Consider the following 20701-nt stretch of genomic DNA (forward strand, 5'->3'; position numbering starts at 1 on the left):
CCACTTATGAATACTATATAAGCTCTTATTTAAATTAAAGTTCTGGTCACTATTTGTTTGCGAATTACTACATTTTTGACAGTATTGAAGAATTTTATTACTTACGATTTTTCTGACATCAACATCTAAGCAGGCAGTGAAAGCAGAAAGAAGCAAGCAACAATTTCAAAGAAAGCCACGTATACCTCTCCACTTTGTGCCACATTTTAATTTTATAGATTTGTTCATTAAAGCTGCATACACTATTTATACTCTTGCAAGATCTTACCACAGAGTATAATAGTTTTGTTCAATTAACGTTTGTTTGTAACAACGAAAATTAGGCACGATAGATATAAAGTTATGTATATCAAAACGAATTGAATTGGGATTGTCTGTCTGTCTGCCTGCCCATGCCTACATGTGTTCATTGGTACTCAGAGGAGATTGCAAATTAGGGAAATTGGACTATTTCTACACGCACAAAGTGCCATTAATCGAAAACTCATAAAGCGCCATAAATTAATATACAGAAGTGTAATTTAGTACAATGGTGTCGCCCTCTAATAGGTTTTATGTTGTTATTTAACAAACTACCAAAGGTGAAGTCCTTGCAGCACATCCTCATATAGTGTGAAAATTTATGAAATCGGATGATACCACGACCATCCCCATGCATTGGTTGTGTGGAAAACTGCTATAGGACGATTACTATACTAATACTATAAATACGTCAAAACTTTAATATTTATAGTACTGATACGAAAGGCTTCATAGGAATCGGTTTAAAATTAAATACTGGCCGTGGCCCGTTCTAAGTGAAACCATATATGCCAAGAACTAATTGACCAATATCAAATAAGTTACAGTATGAAATCAGACTACAGCCACACCTACTGTCTACATGACAATATTTTAAATTTAATCTAATTCTTTACTTTACCTTAAATAGTTCAAAGACCAATTCTGATATTCTAACTAAACTATACACAAATAATGAGAGCGAGATTCTTAGATACCGAATATACCATATGCTGTACCATCCTTTCTGAAAAGCACGAAAGCAATCTTCTGGTTCTCCGCTATTTTTGTTTCGTATTCAAAAAAACCTAAATAACAAACAAATACCTAACAACAAATACAAACCTCGTAACTGACCATATATTCGATAAAGATTAGTGGTGAAATTGGTGATTGAGCCATCTATTATATAATTACTATCTCAGTTTTGAAACTTATCGTAATGATCTTTGTTTTTTACTGAGAATATATCGATTTTTTATTTTTGACAAGAAGACAAGTAGTTAATGTAATTGGATTGAAGAAACATTTTTTGATATATTAGGTCAAGTAAAAAGTTCGTTCGGTTTTTATCTAAGAGATGGCGTTATTGTCCATAGTAATAGTGTTACGTGTCGCATCATGTCATACTATACGGCGCTGAAAACGTTTATTCGCGCTAAAAGTTTGTCTTTGACAGTTTTTCGATTGAATCAGTTCGTTGTTAGCGCTCGTCAAAGATACTTATGTACATCAATGTTTAATTAAACTAGAACATATGATATGTATTGTACTGGATTTTTGCCTTTTGTTTTCCGGTTTTTATTAATAGAATTAAATAAAAAAGAATTTCGTCGTAGTTTTTTTAAGTAAGTTTAACAAATTATCTTACTTGTACATATACAATCATATACAAAAATCTTGTGGAAATCACAAGTGTCTTCCTACAGGGATTATCTTTACCAAATTTTAGTTTAGTAGCTTAATTTGTGGTTCAGTTATAGCACTTTACGATTTTTATATTAACGGAGTTTGCGGGTGGGCGAATTATCTTCTTAGTGCTCGTCTGCAGTACCGACATCCTCAGAGTGCCAAGTGAACACGTGTATCAATTTTCATCAAGATATTTCAATTTTATTGATTTTATAGTTTTCAAAAGCAGATGGACGAACGGAAAGACAATCATTCGGATTCAATTTGTCCCGCCATCCAGATCCTTTTTATATATGTATGTATGTACTCTATATCGATCTCGGTTAGTTTCAGGATTTACAAACAACGGATAGGTGAGCAAAACTATTATACTCTGTACAAAATGTTGAGAGCATATTAAATAACAAATTTGTAGTAAGAATAGTGATTACTATATCATTTTGTACTGTTACATATAATTTGAATGGTGGGTGAAGGGCATACCCGTTAGAGTATTAAGTGAGTTTAGAAACAACGTAAATTGGTAACTAGGAAAAAATGAATTCCGCTAACAATTTCAATGCTGAAAATTTAGATTCATCCTTGAAGGAGCAAACTTATCAGGAGGAATTCAAAGAAAATAATTCGTCTCCTAACAATGCAACACAACCACCAACTCAAAAATCATCACTTAATCAAGTGCCTCTTCGATTTTTAATGAATCCTTTTGGAAAGGTTCGTGACATAACGTCAGTGAGCGACTCATTTAATATTGAAACTGGTCTTTTGTCTCCTAATAAATGTGCGGAACTCGTGACGGCGTTACAGACTCAAAAAGGCAAAGGTAATTGTGCATTTATATATACGTATATGAATATTTATAAGTATGAATGCAGCTGTAATAAGTATTGCATTTCAATTGATAATATTCTTATGAGGCAGGATAGAGCGCTTAATGAGAGAGTTACCAGGATAGAGCGCTTAATGAGGTCATGTTTTTTAAGAAATATATTACAACACACATACGGAAGAAGGCTGAACAATTTTGTTTTTACTATTAGCACAATTCCAAATTTTTTGAGTTTAAATTTCATTTGACTGATTTAATTTTTGCGAAATATGTTAATATCACAAATTTAGGGGAATTCCCTTTTTGTGAATACAAACAGTATTACTGGTCAGAGAAATTGTAAATAGCACAAATTTAAGGAAATTCTCTTTTCATTATATATTGTGATACTATCAATAAAATCAAACGTACTTTATAAATACGTCTTTTATGAGCAAATTTGTTTTTCCAACGTTACAATAAGATTAATTTAAACGCTTAAGATAAAAGAAAAGCCAAAGAAATATTTTATATTCACTCAATTATTATTAGCTATTTTACATAAAATCTTTTAGTTCCTGAACTTGCCATACATGGAATTTACATTACTATTAAGCTTAGAGTGCTTATCTTTTTGTTCTTCAAGAACTATGCTTGTTTAAATACACATTATATATGTGATTTGATAAAATAAACATTAATACTTGTTCTTAAAAAAATCCTTGTTTTTCACAAATTTTAATACGTTCTAAAGATAAGGTCACCTAATTTTGCATACGATAAATGTCTTTTTTAACATGGTTTTTTTCTGGAACCAATCTACGGTGTAAAAACAGAATTAGTTTTATTTCAATTGATTATTGAATAACAAGATATGCCTGAAATACTTTCTTCGGTTTAAAATAGGCTACCATATTCACGCTGATGTTATAAATTGATATATAAATTGAATGACAAACATTATAATTGGCTTACTTACGGCTGTGATTGTACTTGAATTCGGCGTATAGGGATAAGTTTAATGCAAATACGAATATAAATAAAAATATATTCGGTAGTAGGCGAACTCGCACTGCCCCTTTATTTGTTTCGAGGTGGCAGGTAGTTACAAAAACTAGCTAGACTAGCCATCTAATCACTAACTGCGACTATTTGTACAAAATATTTGAATTCTGAAGTTAGTATTATAGTACATTTAAATATATAGTACTGTTTTTTACTCACTCCATCTATAATTAATTAAATTTTCATTTTACAAATCTTCATATAAAAATCTACGCACATATCACCGCTCGTCTACGCTTATTAACGTCGCTTACTGCTTAATGTGCCTGCTTAATTGCAAATCGCTGCACTATGCTGTAAACAAATGACATTCGCGTGCCGCACAAAAAATTGCAAAAATACAAATTTCCATCGCAAAAGGTGCTGAACTTTTTGCCAAGCGCCGCAGGAAATCTGAGAAATGGGTAGTTGATGATACAAATACAGGCATTGAAAGTCCATCCGGTCTTCCAGATTACCATCAGCAGCAGTCACAGTTGAGGCCAGCAACATCTCCGAGTATTTTACCAGCTTATTCTGATGCCGGCAAGCACCGTGTACAATTGAACTTGCATCAGGAGCAAGTGCTAGAAAAATATGTTAAGCCTGGTTTGAAAGTAGTTAAAACGCCATGGGAAGCAGCACTTGAGACTGGTTCAGCTAGCACAGCTTTTATAGACGATGTCCAACGAACTCAGCATGTAAAAACACCAACATTAACTCCAGTCCCAGTAACGGATTATAAATATAGGGACCCCAACATTGCCGACGCAGTGGCATACAAAAACGGCTTCATAGCTGATTACAGCATAACACCCTTTCATGTTTGTATATATTTTTGTATAAAATGTCTTTCATAAAATGAATATTCCCGGTTAATCAAATCTAAAATTTTCTAAACAATTAACCGGGTTTATTCCAAAATAACATATTTATTATCGATTATTCATTTATTTATTAGAATCGTAAAATTTCAGTGCATATTTGAATCCTATATTACAGTTACTTATGTACATGTAATAAATGCTTTTGTTCTTTTTCGGTTTTCCTAAAAATTATGTTTAACTGCTAAAGATCTGCACAAAATCTTCGAAAAGCTTCTATGACTGTATTTTAGTGCTGCACATAAATTTTAGTAAAGGCTTAGCAGAAGCACCATTTAAAAAGGCCTTTGCTAGGAAGGATCCTTTCCTCAAAAAAAGTCCGTTTAATACAAAACTATTTATACCACTGTTATTAAAGTAGGACATTTTCCCATTGCTTGTGCAGTTCTTAAGTAACTAGTTAATCATAAAAACTTTCAACTATTACCCCACTGTAGTCAACATCAAACTACTCAGAGTATTAAATTGGAAGACATAAAGTTATTTTGATTATTTTGGGGGCTCTAAATTGATAAGGTTATGTAGTCATAGAGTTGATCTTAATAAATGAATATCAACTTAAGTTTTATTTGAGATTAAGATTTTTGGTTGAGATATATAATCTTCAAAATGGAATTAAAAATTATTAAAGATTAATATATCGTGCTTAGATTATGTGTTTTTTTACTTTTGTCTGCTATCCTACTTTTTCTTTATGTATACATATGTATATCATAGGTACTCATTATTTTTTATATGTACGTGGATAAGTAGCATTTTGCATTACTGTATTTAACACATCCCAAGTCAATAATTGTTTTAAGTTAAGAGTAGTTCCAGAGAAAAATAAGAAGAAAGAAAATCTTTATATAATACGTATTTGTATTTAATATTCAAAAACTAGCTTGGCATATTTTGTATTTATGAATCTTTTAATAATTCTTTTAGGAGCAAGCACAGATATATTTTCCAACAGTTACACAAAACTTTGGCCATAATCCTCAACGAGCGTTGGCTTATAAGCCTAGTTTAGCGAAAGGTTGGAAAGCGCCCAGTCCTTCACTACCAAAAGGTAAGGAAAAGTAAAATATAAAATTAAATTTAGCAAAAGTTATTTATTTATATAATAAGCTTAATGACCATTACTTAAAGACAACAACAAATATTATTTGATTAACTAATCGACACTAGCTAGAAAAAGAAAACAGTATAATTAAAAAAAAAACTCAATTGAGATATTATTTAAAATCATGTCGGGGTCACTTACACAACGTGATTTTATATATTTTGTAGGTAGGCTCTGGCAAGAAAATACGCAAAGTTAGGTATTGGAAGCTCTTAACTATAAAAGAAGAAACGAAGAGTATAGATAATCAGCCAAATTTTCTGTTGTGACTAATTCTGTTGTGAACATCATGATGATGAGGCATGAGCACTACTTCGTTCTCTTTTGAATATGGATTATTTGGTTTAGTTTTTAAGTACATAGTGGTTTCATTTGCTATCTACATTACTATACTACATTATATAAATTTTCTTGTTAATTAGGACAATTGGTTTTTTCCTCGGTTAAGACAACTTGTTGGGACATGTAAGGAGCTCGAGTATGTCTCTTCCTACAAATGCGTTGTAGGAGGTTAAGAAAGAAGAATTTGCGCAATGTCCACATATAACACTGGTTAACAAAATGTTAACTTTTCTTTTGTCACATGAAAACTCATATTAAATTTTGAATGTACTAGGGCTACTAAACAATAATATGTGAATGAAAAAGAAATTACACGTCAGGTTTTCTTGTTATATCAATACATATATTTTCTTAAAAAGTACAACTATCAGCTACATTTAGAGAAATTATTGCTTAATATAGAAAAAATACTCATAATTTTCGTAAATATTTAGCTTTTGGAAAGTCTTTTTTAAGTCTCTAACAATAATTTGCACTCCTGCTCTCATTTTTTCTTAATAGCGTTTCGTTTCGTGGAACCTCTCGCCTTGTTCGTCACTCACAGAACCCAAATTTGCGGAAAGAAATCCAGATGAGACCCCAAAGCTTTATATGGCATTATATCATTTATAAAGTCCTTGTAGTTTTCCGATCTATGGTTTCCTAGAAAATTTTGAACAACATGCACAAAACATTTCCAGGCGAGTTTCTTTTTGATCTATCAGGTTTTTTCAAAGCTCTTATCCTTTATCAGTCGTCGTATTTGTGGACGTACAAATATTCTCTCTTAAATTTTTGGCTCGCTGAGTTTGGTGAATTTCTCTTTCAGATATACAAATCCACTGCCTTATCTAGGCATAGCTTTTACAAAGTTTCAAGCCGATCTTTATGTCATCAGGGCTCTGAATGTCTGGTGTGTTTGGACTTGGTTCTAACGACTTTTGTTTAAGTAAAACAAAAATACCAATTACTTACATGATTCTTTGGCTCGGCCTAAGTTATTGGCATAGCAAATGGCATGGGTATTTTTAATACGTGTATATTAATTTCATATACATTACATAATGTGTATTACTACTGTAATGTGTATATACGTAATTTAACAAATATAGTAAGTCACTTAGACTTGAGTTACATCAAGCTTTCTCCATAGGTTCATTCTCACCTATCTACATCCACAATAATAGTCAACAGGTAATGAAGTTCGGTTATATCCGAACATTTCCTACATTTGCAGCGAGCAAGTAGCAAAGCCGGGGGAATACTTTCATCTAGCCACTTATACGGAAGGCCATGTACTCGCTTAGTTTTATTAATATACTTTAATCGCGTAAACAAAAATTATATTAAAATCATCTTCAAATGAGATATATCTGAACCGAAGAGGCTAAATTTAACATATTGAATTGATGTGCAAAACGTCAACCAGAAAATCGAAATTAATTATATTAGGTTTATAATTCCATAAATGGGGGTTGGGGTAATTCGTCGACCAATTTCACATATTTTTGGCATAAAACTATTTCACTATTCAATATTATACGGTCAGATAATATTGATAAGAATCTTACATATTGACCGATATACTATACGATATAAAACCAAATGGCAGTTCGAAAATCTTTATATTAGGTATTGTATATGGGCCTACGAAAATTATTTGATACTATTCAAGCCATTTTCGACATACAGGCATACTGTTATCAAAAGAGGATTCTTTCCCGATTCATTCATTGGTGCTCGATTTGTATACTGGAAAGTTAAAGAATCAGATGGAGTTGAAATATGTATTGAATGGGAAGTAGGCATTGTACTCTGTAGCATCATGTTGCAATAGTATAAAAATATTACTTGCATTGTAGAAAGGTCCAAAATTTTACATTTACCTATCCAAAAAAAATTCCAAATTCCAATGAAAGTGCAATTGCTAAACGTCAGACCTACTGAACTTTGACAGTTGCTTGAGTTCAGTAGGTTTTGACGTTTATCAATTGCACTTTCATTTCCAGTGAGAGACGAGTTGGGTATCTCGTTATCTCTGGTTATTATACCGTAGAAATGATGACAGTGCGAGTTGCTTTCTGACTACGCAGCATTGTGTAAGCCTACAAGTAACCAAAGAATCAGCTGTTTTCCTATACGTGTGAAACAGCCGTGAACACCTGATCGAATCTGCCTTTTTTTGACTCAGAGATGTAAATGAAAATCTTGTTTGTGAACATGTATTTGTAATGGAGAATATTAATGAAAAATTTCAAGAATATTTCCGAAACAAAAGATTATTATCTATTTATTGCTTTTCCTCACAACCTCTGAAGTTGCAATATAGGTGCGTTACCGATAATTTTTGGGTGTTCGGTTCCCCAGGAGGTCTATATTCACCCATATAATATATACAGTTCTAAAACAATCTACTTTTCATAACAATTATAACTCGAAAAGATATATACATAAAATCAGGTACATGAATCAGGTTCATGAATATTAATTATTTGATTAGAACAAAAACGAAAATAAATATATAAAAATCAGTACAATTGAATTGTATTCAAGAACAAATATAAGTGAAAACAATCTACTTGTATAATTTAAAAAAAAAACATAAATATATATAAAAAATGAGGTTCAATTCAGGAACAATAACAATAATCAAAACAATCTACTAAGTAATAAATAATATTTACAAAATATTCTAAATCACCGTTAAACAATAATATATTTGTTAAATTGGAAACATTTAATAATATTTCAATACAATAAATAATAATTTAAATAATACTATGTAAATTTAATCTTTAGGAATTAAAACAACCGAAAAATATTTGATTATGTAATAAAAACATTCTTAAAGTTTTAAATTTTAAAACATAACACGGCAACACACTATAGCAGATTTGTGTCATTTGGACGTTTTAGTAGTATAATATTGGTTGGGGTTCGTACCAAGTGCGACTTTAGCAGTAGAATATAAGTAGGCAACCCGTACCACGTGGGACATTTTTGCGTGTGTATTGGTTACTTGTAGATTTATACATTGGAGCAGGACGTGCGCGGAAAATGTACGCATGTATGTATGAAGCCAAAGTCAACGAATATATATGTCCTTTGATATTGAGTAGTAATTAGATTTTTTCTTTCTAGAACATTTAAATATATATGCAATTTCTTTGATATATCAGTGAACAATTAACTCATAATTAAAAATACAGTTATTTATATATGTTGTTAATTGAAACAGAAGCTTTAGAAACTATTTTGCACACTATTTTCACATAAAAACGATTTAAAGGAAACCAGTGATGGTCATAACTACACTTGAACTGGAAAACGTAAAGGATCAGTAAAGCGTACCACTGGGACAGTTGAGTCGATCTCCACACGCATACACTCTCAAAATTAAACCGTCAATGATATGGTACTGGGATAACAAAGTGCTAAATTCATTAAATCCATTTATAAATAATATGACTGAAACAATTCCATTCCGCAAGAGATACGAATTTTAAATATTTTCGGAGATAAAAAGTTTACGATTAATAAAGAAAGTTCTAACATAGTTCAAGATTTAGTTACCAACAATCCATGGCCCTGATTCCCGTAAAACTGTGTGCGCTGATTCTATTGAAATTTTGTCCAAAATCAAGACTGTTCATACAGAAAACCATGTTTATTGACCGACAACATAATCCTTATTCTATTATTCTATTAAGAATCTTTGATATACAGCGTATTACGGGTCTAGGATCTAATAAACGGTACCACATGAGATAAAATTATTAAGTCGTTTATTTATTAAGATATGTCATTTACAAACAACTTGTCCGTCTGGACTCTCTACACGTTCTGACTCAGCCTTGATGTTCGTCTTAACACAAGCCGTGTTGAGCGCCATCTACACAACTCACTTTCTATTACCACATCTTTTCCTTTTTTAACAATTCGATCTTTGTTTTAACACTTAGATTTTTATAGTATAAACGTAATCTTTGAGATATTCAGGCTTTTTAATAATTCTTCCAGTTCGAGTAACTATATTGTTATTATTATTTTGAGGAAGTGGTGCCGGCACCAGCGGCTAATCCAAGTGATCATTATTCTCGCGATCAGTATCAACATTAATCGAATTGTCGGTTTTATTTTACGCGATTTATCATCAAAGTGATGACCTACAGACAATTGTTCACTGTTACGCGTTATAGTTTGTCCATCTTCTAATTTAACTTTATATAATCTCGGATTCAAATTAGTTCCAATTATTATGCCACTTTAATGCGGGACACTTTTTCTATCAGCGTCATGTACTTTCACCTTATCTTTAGAGATTTTTAGAGCCTTTGTCGTAATAACTATTTTGTTTCATTTGCTGATCAATTAATCCTTTATAATACTTATTTTTATTAATTTTGACTTCTTGTCTACCATCAGGTATAAGATGTTTAACTTTTCTATTAAATAATAACTCAGATGAAGTTAAATTATCAATATTTACAGGCATATTCCTTAATTGTAATAACTCTAATTGTCTTTATTTTCTTGTATAATTTTCTTTAAAATTCGTTTTAACGTTTGAATATGCCGTTCAGCTACACCATTTGCTTGACGATGTTTTGGAGATGTAATTTTATGTTCAAATCCCCATTCTTTAATAAAATCTTTAAATTCACAGGCTGTAAATTGTGGACCCGACTCAGTATACAAAACTTTCGGTATGCCGTGTCGGGCAAAAGTACTCTTTAACGATTCAATTGTAGTTTTTGCTGGCATGTCATTCTACTTTTCAACTTCAATATATTTGCTATACGTATCTACAACAATTACATAATTCTTTCCTAATAAGTAAAATAGATCAGTCGGCAGAATTTCCCACGGGTTTTGTGGAACTTGTTTACTTGTCATTGGTTCTTTAGCGTTTGCATTTTGATATCGATCACATAAATCACATTTTTCGACTAAGTCATTTATTTGTTTAGACATTCCAGGCCAATATAATAATTGTCTTGCTAACCTTTAACATTTTTCTATTCCAAAATGCTCATACTGAATTTTTTGCAACATTAATTTTCTACGAGAATAAGGAACTACAATACAATTTCCTTTATAAATTATACCATTTATTTCACTAAACTCATCATTCAACGTAAAGTATGGCTTGGCACTTTCAGAAACTTCACTTTTATTATTAGGCCAGCAATTGCGAATGTACCTTTATACTTCTTGTAGTTCGTTATCCTTTACAGTCTCATTTTTAATATCCTCCAATCGATTGTCAGTGATGTTAAAATTTTCCTCTATCATAGCAACATAAGCGGAAACTATTTCTTGATTATTATTGTCAGTTATTTTTTGAAAATTTCTACTCAATTGATCAGCTATATATTCAAATTTAAAATCAAAAACTTGTAAACTAATTAACATTCTCTGTAATCTTGGGGGACATTTATTTAGCGGTTTTTCAAAAATCGGTACTAAAGGCTTATGTGTACTTAAAATCTTCGACCAAACAAAAATTGCTCAAACCTTTTACACCCATATACAATTGCAAGACACTCTTTTTCGATCTGACTATATCTCTTCTCTTTTTCGGTAAGAGCTCTTGATCCATAAGCTACAGGTTTATTATCTTGCAGTAACACACAACCTAGCCCCTCACTAGAAGCATCCACACTTAGAGTACACTCTTTTTTCAAATCAAATTAAGCTAAGGTTATTGGTTTACATAACAAGCATTTTAATTTATTCATCTTGTTGATTTTTTCCCCATATAAAAGGAACACCTTTTTTATTTAAAGCTCTCAGATTAAAAGTAAGTTGAGCTGTATTCGGCAAAACTTTCGAAACATAATTGATAACACCCAAAAAACTTTGTAATTCTTTTCTGTTTTTTGGTTCACTCATATTTTCTACTGAATCAATTCTATTTTCATCAATTTCAATACCTTTTTCCGAACAGCCATGACCTAAATATTTAACTTTTGTAACTTCTAAGCAACTTTTTTTCTAAATTGAACTTCCAAACTCCCTGACCTTTTTAAACACTTTCTCAGTTGTTATGTATAATTCACTTTCAGTTTCGGCATGTATCAATATATCATCTATATATATTTTAACATTGTCAATATCTTTAAAAATTTCAGAAAAAAACTCTATGGAACACCTCTGGACTTGATGAGAGTCCATATGGCTCTTCTACTTTTTGAATTACTCCCATTAAGACCATTTTATCAATTTCTTTCTTCAACTTATCTCGTAATTTAAAAGGTACATGTCTACATGGCTCTATTTTTCCTACTGAGCCTTCTTTTAATTCAATATTATATTTATGTTCTTTTATCTTTCCAATTTAAATTCATTTGCAGAAGTTTCTAAACCCAATATTGGCGTATAGTTGCCTTCAACTACTTGAAATTCAGTCATTTTCGTGATTCCATACATTTTCCATTTCAAATCTACCTTACCAATATTATTTTTTTTGCCTTGAATAATCTTTTAACATTAGCGTAAATTATTTTTTATATCAGTAATTCCAAGGTTTCTACACATATCAGTAGAGATTATATTACATTGTGCGCATGTATCAATTTTAAAACGAGACCACGGAAAATTATTATAATCGACAAACTCTACTGTTTGCAGCCAGTCTTTTTTAGCATTAATCATATCAACATGAATTAACTCAACAAATAATTCACTGTACTCATTGTCATAAGTATCAACAAAACTCACTTCTTTACTTTTATTACCTTTTCTATGACATACCTTACTAAAATGAACATGACATGAATTGCGTGTTTTACCATATGCCGGGCATTTTCCATATACATGTGTATAACCACAAAATTTACAATTACCCTTGGTGCCAGATGCTGAATATCTTCCATCTCTTTCTGTAACCACCTGTTGTTGCTTCTGCTTAGCTTGTTCCGTGCCTTTTGGGGCCTTTTTTTTGTTGGTGCCTGTTTTCCTTTGTACTGTATTTATGTCAGATTCCAACGAGCCATCCATTTTCTTAACCTGACTCACAGCTAACTCGGCCGCTTTGCATATATGAATCGTTTTTTCCAAATTAAAGTCACTTTCTCTTAATAATCTGTCCTTTACTTTTATATCACGTATTCTTGCTACTATGCGATCACGAATCACTCTATCTTTCAAATCGCCAAAGTTGCATTCCGAACTTAGTTTTCGTAGTTCCGTTAAGTATGCGTCAATTTTTTCTTCTTCATGTTGATTACGTGTATTAAATATGTGTGAATTTCTTTATTACCTCATCATAGCTCTTTTTTTGTTTCCTCTGTGAGGTTGAGCGTTTCGTATATGTCGATGCAAGAGTTTCCAATTACATGCAATAAAAGCGCGACTTGCTCTTCGCTTGACAAATTCTTGGCTTCTGAAGTCGTGCGATATACAATATTTCAAAACGTACTCTCCACCGTTTAAATTCTTCATCCGTTAAATTATTCAAGCTTTCCGGGGGAGCTAATCCCGAGAAATTTGGTGTTTTTAACGGTTCTGTTTCGTTCACCATTTTTACAGTTTGTTAATTTCAATACTTTACAAAATTGTCAAAATTCTCTAATTGCACTTAAACGTTCTTTAGACGCAGCGCCATCTTGTGTTTGAAGGATTTATATTAATAAACGGTACCACAAGAGATAAAATTATTAAGTTTTTTATTTATTAAGATATGTCATTGACACACAACTTGTCCGTCCGGACTCTCTACACGTTCTGACTCAGCCTTGATGTTCGTCTTAACACAAGCCATCTACACAATTCACTTTCTATTACAACAATAGCCGAACAATAGAGGGGTAACTTTAAACAAATTCTATTACACAAGCTTGAAGGATATATGGAAGGTTTTATGATGAAATTATGTATTTTATCGCTGGGTAGTATTTTATCGCTGGGTAGAGAACTGCCCGACGTGGTAGATAAAAAATTTTGATCTATAATTCATTTAGTATGACTTTAAGACAATATAGTGGGATGTCGTAATTATTATACTCTTGAGGGATTAGAATTGAATGGAAATATATGCAAATAAGAAAAGTATTCAACTGTGACCTTGCATAGAGTGAATAAAATCGATTTTATTATGTTGAAATGTCTTTTTCCTAACTTTTATAGAGTCTGAAGTACGATTTATGATAACCGAAAAATTGTGTTTTATTTGTTTTAAATCAAGTACAGAAGGGCTAAGAGCACAGACGAACATTACTTGTAGGTACTTTCTCAATTTTTATAAATTAAAGGCAGTGATGTATTTTGTGATGTTTGTAAAACTTTATATAAATATTGGGTATGAATCAGAATTCGTTATTAAGCATAATTTTTTTTTTACCGCGGTGCAACGTTAAACTTTAATAACAATAAAGAACGTGGTCAGAAGGTTATTGATCCCAATGAATGCACTTATAAAATAACATACCCACAACTAGTAAGCTATGAGGTAGAAGTTGTAACTGAAAGTAAGAAAACCAAGTCGCTAGAATTTCTTGATAAATTTATGCGTTCTCCAAGCCCAATAAGAGATATAAACTTAGATTTAGAAGATGTGGGTATTAAACGACAACTGCAGCAATTACATAATGAACAGAAAGTGATTGAGAGTGACAAAATCAATAGCAAATCAGAGTATGTAAATGTGAATGAGCGATTGGAAAGATTAAATAACTACAACAGTAAATTAATGGAAAAAAAGAAAAAGGATACAAAACGACTAGAAAAAGAAGTTCAGAATGGCCAAAAGAAAGACCGGCTAGAAAAACAACGACAATTGAACCGATCACCGTCATTGGAACATCAACACTTCAAAAAGAAACAAAACCAAGAAAACGAATACGTCAAAATTGCTGTTCGTGAACTAATATCTAACTATGAGCAACAGCTAGTTAGGGAAGAGGACCGTGTATACAACGAAGCTAAACAAATAAAATCAAATCAAGTGAATATCCATAAAATTCATGAAAATGATGCATTAGAAATAGCATTATCGTCATCATTGTTTAGAGAAAATCGAAAGGTAGACGATATTTTGAGCGTATTCGAAACTCATCAATTACAAAATCAAACTGAAGGCAAGTTAATCAATAATATGTGAACAACGGTAACTCATGTGTTTTCTCGATCGTAAATCAGAAACTCCTCAATAAATAACAATGTGTCATTACTACAAAGACCCTTTACATACATATTTATCAAATAGCTTAACAACTTACTCTTTTGCTTCATAACTAATACTTCACTAATCTATTCAAACATCTGCTAGATTACCTATTGAAATGTTTGTTTCTATAATAATAAGTACTCGTATATATAGATATGTAACATTACAAATATAGGTAATATTGATACAACTCTGGCAACGAATCTTTTTCTTTGTATTGAACCAAACTACTTTGCAAAGGGACTGTGTCATAAGTAAATATAATAATAACAGAAAAAACAAGCTTAATCACTCTTAAAACGATACCAGTACTATAATATAAATTTAGATAATTTCTAATAATAAATTTGTCTTTCTGACATATAAAATTGTTATCATTTATATTTAAGTTTATTAGAATAAGATATACGCGATTGAAATAAGAACAAAACGCGAACTACAAGGTGCGTTCCAAAGTAAACAGTAAAAAAGTAACAAAGTAAACTCTAGTGGCGCCATCTATATGTCGACTAGTGCGTTAGAATCTGCTATCCTTTATCGACTTCCAGTAAAAACTTCATGACATCTCATCTATTGTAAGTAGAGTTATTGCGTTTTAAGTGTCAGTATGTTTTTGTCATCGGTGCGAAAATGAGCTTCGAACAAAGAGCCAACATTAAATTTTGTTTTAAAATTGGTAAAACTTTTACCGAAACGTTTCAATTGATGAAACAAGTTTATGACGATGGTTGTCTATCCCGTAGCAGAGTGCACGAGTGGCTTCAACGTTTTCAAAGTGATCGTGAGGACATAAATGAGAAATGAGCCGAAACCCAAAAAATCGCGCCTGGAGAAGTCAAAAGTGAAGACAATGCTGATTTGTTTTTATGATTCTAACGGTATTGTCCACAAAGAATTTTTTCCACTCAGCCAAAACGTTAATGCGGTATTCTACCTTGGAGTTTTGAAGCGTTTGGTGCGCCGTATTCGACGTTTGTTGACCGATAATGCGCCGTCTCCTCGATCGACGCTTGTGGCCGATTATTTGACCAAAAATCACATATAAACAATCAACCACTCCCCGTATTCACCTGATATGGCACTGTGCGTCTTCTACCTTTTCGGAAAAATGCATTTGCCGATGAAAGGAAGCGTTATGCAGACGTGGAGGCCATTCAAAAGGCATGCACCGGCATACTGGCGGCCATATCGGGCAGCGAGCTAAAACAGTCGTTCGATATACTTTTGGACCGTGCAAAAAGCTGTATTAAAGCAGAAGGAGACTATTTTGAATAAAATTAATTGATTTTGCCGATAAAACCATTTGTTCTGTCTTTTTTTTTTTAAGTCCTGTTTACTTTGGAATGCACCTTGTATGTCATTTCACCTTTTTCAGTACTTTATATAAAACTATTAAAAATACTTTTTCAACATCAGTTCAATATCGAAAATCTATATTTCGAACTCAGAGCCTCAATTCGAAAAGTGAAGAAAATTATTTTTTACTTACGCCAAAAGTTTATCAAAAATTGGTTTGGGACAATATTCAGCCGAGTCTAATTATATGCTTTCGTGTATAAAATCATTTTAATAATTAAAACTAATTCAAATTTAATTTTTCATTTATTTTTACTATTAACAGAGCTATATCTACCTAAGGAGATATCATTGGAAAGTTATGCTCCATCACCCGTGGTAACCATTAAAGGACCCGAGAACTTTAAGTCATCTCGGAGTTTTGCATCAACAACGCTTCCCAGAATCAGTAGCTTTCCTTTGACAAAACCAAATACTGATGGATTCAGAAGTTACGGTGAACCAAACGGCAGTAGGCCAGTGCAGCAAGAAACTTCTCAGATTGTGTCACAAATAAATTATAATCCATCACCATTACCTTATGACAAAATCGCAAAGTTCCAGAATGTTGGTGATCAAGCACAAAACAATGACTACAACCCACAAATTCGTCGACTATCTATGAAATCTTATGTAGACGAAATTCAAAATATTCCGCCGACATCATTCGGAGAAAAATCAGCCAGTGTCGAGCAGTTGACAATTTCGCCATATCATTCTAAGTTTCCAAAAACCGATATAAATTATATTCGGACTCCTTCTCCTGTTTACACAAAACGAATTAATCCCACTGCTTTGTTGCATGGTCAAAATTATAATAATACAGCGCGTGGTTGGAAGTCAAGTGGCATATGTTCCTATAAATCACCATGTGATAACAGTTTTAAGGCCTCCAATATTAGAAGCTGCGGCATTTACCAACAGATGCCTTTAACAGCGCAAAGTAGCTTACCTTATACAGATTTTTAAAAAAATATATGCACTAAATCGTGGAATGTCTAACACGTTTAAAGAAATCAACATACGAAATGTATATACTTATTTTCAATTATATAGGTGATTCGACATTTTATACCCTATTTTACATCACAAGTACATGATATTATTTGCTTATGTGCGCAAATATGTATGCTTTTTTCTTATTTTTACCCTACTGAAGCAAAGTAATAATAATCCGATCTTGTTTGTCTATTTATATAAGCTTATACTACTATAAACGTGCTATAATTGAATATCATTAACTCAGTGAAAACATATTAACACTGATTCTTTAAACTTCGATTAAATTATCCTATACTTGAATAAACATTGATTAAAACATAAAATACTCTAATTTTTGTTTCTTTATGAGTTGCAACGCAACTGTGGTAAATGTTTTATACGAACGGTAACAATAAGAAGCCTCAAATAATTATTTTTAGTAGATCTAATTTAAAAACCAATTCTTCTGACGAGTGAATGGTTCCTAGGAAAGCGAAAATTAATTATGATAGTTCATTGAACTCAAATTCAGCGTCTATCCGGCTACTATATTACAAAGCATGAAAATGCTTAATATCTGTTGGTAATGATAAATGAAGAGGGAGGTGAAGAGAAGAAAGTCTGCGGTACATTCCTTAAATTTATTTGATGAAACAATTATTGATGCACCAGATTTTAGAGGCCGCAGTTAACGGAACTTAATTTGTCAGATAAAAAACTTTTAAGGGTCGAAGCCTTTGTATATTTCTTAGCTGTTTCGGAGTTTTTAAATAAAACTTTATTTATTGATTTATCTTTGAAATGGATTGGTTATAAAAATGGGCAGTGTCTTTTTTAATACCTCAATTTCATATTTTGACTGCCGTATTGCTCACGCAAACGTTGCATAACTTCTGTGTAGTATTCCTTAACAACTATACAACCTCGTGACGCACCACACCATTGCAATTGGAGGAATACCCCACTCACAGAAATGAACCTACCCTCCTCATATGCTCTGCATTCTACCGAATCATAAAATGTTACTTATTTCCAGAGTTGCAAAATTTTGAATTCAAAAATTTTGAATTCAAAAATTTTGAATTCAAAAATTTTGAATTAAAAATTAGATTTTCAACTATTATTCCAATGATGTTGTGTTTAAAAATTTAACTTTTACAATATGTTTTAATTCCGATGTTGGGATTAAAAATTAGACTTTTATAAAATTAGATGTTTGGGATTAAATATTTAAAATTTAATTTTTTAATTTGAATTTGTAAATTTGCCGACCACTGCTTTAGAGTATTAAAGATGATGGCTCTGTACGAGCTCTAGTTTAAAACAGTAGACCACGAAATACACAAACGCGAAACAAATGTTAATTCTAAAACAATTTCTTTTTTAATTCTTAATTTTATACTTGGGCTTACTTTTTTTTACTATTTGTGGGATTAAATATTTTTTATATTTTTCAATACTGTATTTGGGATTATAAATAAAAGACCATATTAAATCAAATATTAATTCTTAGTTAATTATTTTATTAATGCATTATTTGCAGCCCTACTTATTTCCCTCCATCTTAAAAATAGGAAAATTCTGGTCTGCCCTTCATCAACACTAACTGAAAGTACTTCAGATATGAGCCCTGCCTTGATAGTGTGTACCAATTTAGTTCGAGCTCTGTAACTAGATCGATTGTCAACCCGCAGAGACGCTGAGCTTGACTCCAATGGTCTGCACCCTTGAGCTGGTTGACCCTAAGCACTAAATTATACTTCCTTTGGATATGTATTGGCTTCACATCGAGGATGGCCTCCAGAGCCTTTGTTGAGATATTTTTCAAATGCTCCCGCTGCGCCTATCCCAGAAGCTTAGAATAGATTAATTAATTTTAAGGTATGCACCGCGACCTAAGGTCTATTGTGCCCTATCCCAGAGGCTTAACGTTTTACTTTTTCATTAGGGCTTTCCACCAAGCAATGCAGGAGTTCCAAAATCAAAACGCTTTGAAAGCCCTGCATTAAATGCGTTCTCTACAGCTTCGTTTCGTCCTGTGTCCTTCCGCCCACTTAGCGGAGATATCAATTTCCTCTCTCCTCTCCGCACAGCAAAATACTTTGAATTTCTCCCTGACGAGTAGAAATATTAATTCGTTTAAGAAGATAATAAAGTAAGGGGTATAAGACACCGCATCCGGAGTGTAACAAGTGATCTGATGAGCGATTTTGATACCTTCCTTATTGTATATGAGTTGTATATTGCTTAGCATATGACTTAAATAGGCTTAGGTTCTGATTCGGTCGACGATGTCAAGTCAATAAAGGTCGCTAGGGGACTATTTGAAATTTGTCTGAAGATCCTTCAATTTCCCCGACTACTTCGTATAGAGCGGTATCAAATGACTTACCTTTGATATAACTTGCTGCATGTAGGCCAGGCGAATAGGTGGAATTTGGTTTTTAATGAGTTTGTAGTAGGAAAGATGTTAGATTGATTGATATAGGTACATATGTACATATAATATTTTGGCAAGGAGTAATTGTCTTTTCTCGGTTTCAGGATAATTTAAACCTTCTCTTCCTGCCACTTAGTAGTGGGTGAAGCCAAGCCCACTTTTTAAAAGTTTTCAAACCACAGATGCCCTCCCTCATGCATTTCGCTGTACAAATTAATCATCAAAACTATCTTAACTGTCTTAATTTGCGGCTTAGTTATGGGCTTTTATAAACTTTCAGTTAACTGAATTTTTTGGGCGTGGCAGTAATCTGATTCCGCCCGTCTACAATACCGAACTTTCCATGATGCCAAGGAACATGTGTAGTTTTTTCTCAAGTTCCAGCTTGCACGGACGAACACACAGAGAGTAACCTTGTTTCGCCATCCTGACCTTTTACATATATATAACTCTACATCTATCTCGATAAGTTTTAGGGGTTAGTCTTAAGGTGAACAAAACTATTATACTAATAACGAATAAAATATATACTGTATTGTTGTATATTGTATATATGTACATACATATATTGACTAGTAGCACGTGTGTAATAAAGTTTTGCACACCAAGATAAAATTCACACCCTTTTATTTTTTACAAATTGTGAGAGCATCTATTGTTCGACTTCACCTAAACTGAGCGCTTTTTTACTTGTTTATTAATAATGAAGTGCAGATATCTCCAAATAGTTCCAGAACGTTCAATTCTATTAAATTACGAGAGTTTCTAAAATTCCTTTGCTCCCAACCTTAGCACTTCTGCTTATGTTGCGATAGTATAAAACATCTGAGTATACATTCATACATATGTATGTGTCAGATAGACTATTGATGCATTATTACTCTGAATAGGTCAGCTTTAGAGTTTTGTACATAAGAAGAAT

The 20701-nt window shown here is 32.2% G+C and overlaps 1 protein-coding gene and 2 long non-coding RNA genes across 12 annotated transcripts in view; 1 reads left to right on the top strand and 2 right to left on the bottom strand.

Annotated features, from left to right (window-relative positions):
* Positions 1–17683, top strand: part of LOC106621201 (interaptin) — a 113028-nt gene extending 95345 nt beyond the window's left edge. For 6 of the 10 annotated variants that reach the window (XM_070112449.1, XM_070112454.1, XM_070112448.1 and 3 more), the window contains 5 exons: positions 2267–2515; positions 3926–4368; positions 5356–5479; positions 14233–14934; positions 16645–17683. In XM_070112449.1, coding sequence (XP_069968550.1) covers positions 2267–2515; positions 3926–4368; positions 5356–5479; positions 14233–14934; positions 16645–17327 — 2201 coding nt within the window. In that variant the 3' untranslated portion in view covers positions 17328–17683. The remainder of the gene's footprint in view (positions 1–2266; positions 2516–3925; positions 4369–5355; positions 5480–14232; positions 14935–16644) is intronic. The other 4 variants (XM_070112455.1, XM_070112456.1, XM_070112453.1 and 1 more) reach the window with 3 other exon arrangements.
* LOC138858014 (uncharacterized) lies at positions 8733–14245 on the bottom strand. Its single transcript, XR_011397287.1, has 2 exons — positions 9428–14245; positions 8733–9322 (listed from the first exon to the last, which is right to left on the bottom strand). It is a non-coding gene; the product is annotated as an uncharacterized lncRNA (long non-coding RNA).
* Positions 17684–18829: 1146 nt separating the features above from the next.
* On the bottom strand, positions 18830–20650 carry LOC138858015 (uncharacterized). The gene is made up of 2 exons (XR_011397288.1): positions 19732–20650; positions 18830–19453 (listed from the first exon to the last, which is right to left on the bottom strand). It is a non-coding gene; the product is annotated as an uncharacterized lncRNA (long non-coding RNA).
* Positions 20651–20701: the final 51 nt, after the last annotated feature.

Source organism: Bactrocera oleae, chromosome X, assembly GCF_042242935.1.
Source record: "Bactrocera oleae isolate idBacOlea1 chromosome X, idBacOlea1, whole genome shotgun sequence".
Classification (NCBI taxonomy): Eukaryota; Metazoa; Arthropoda; class Insecta; order Diptera; family Tephritidae; genus Bactrocera; species Bactrocera oleae.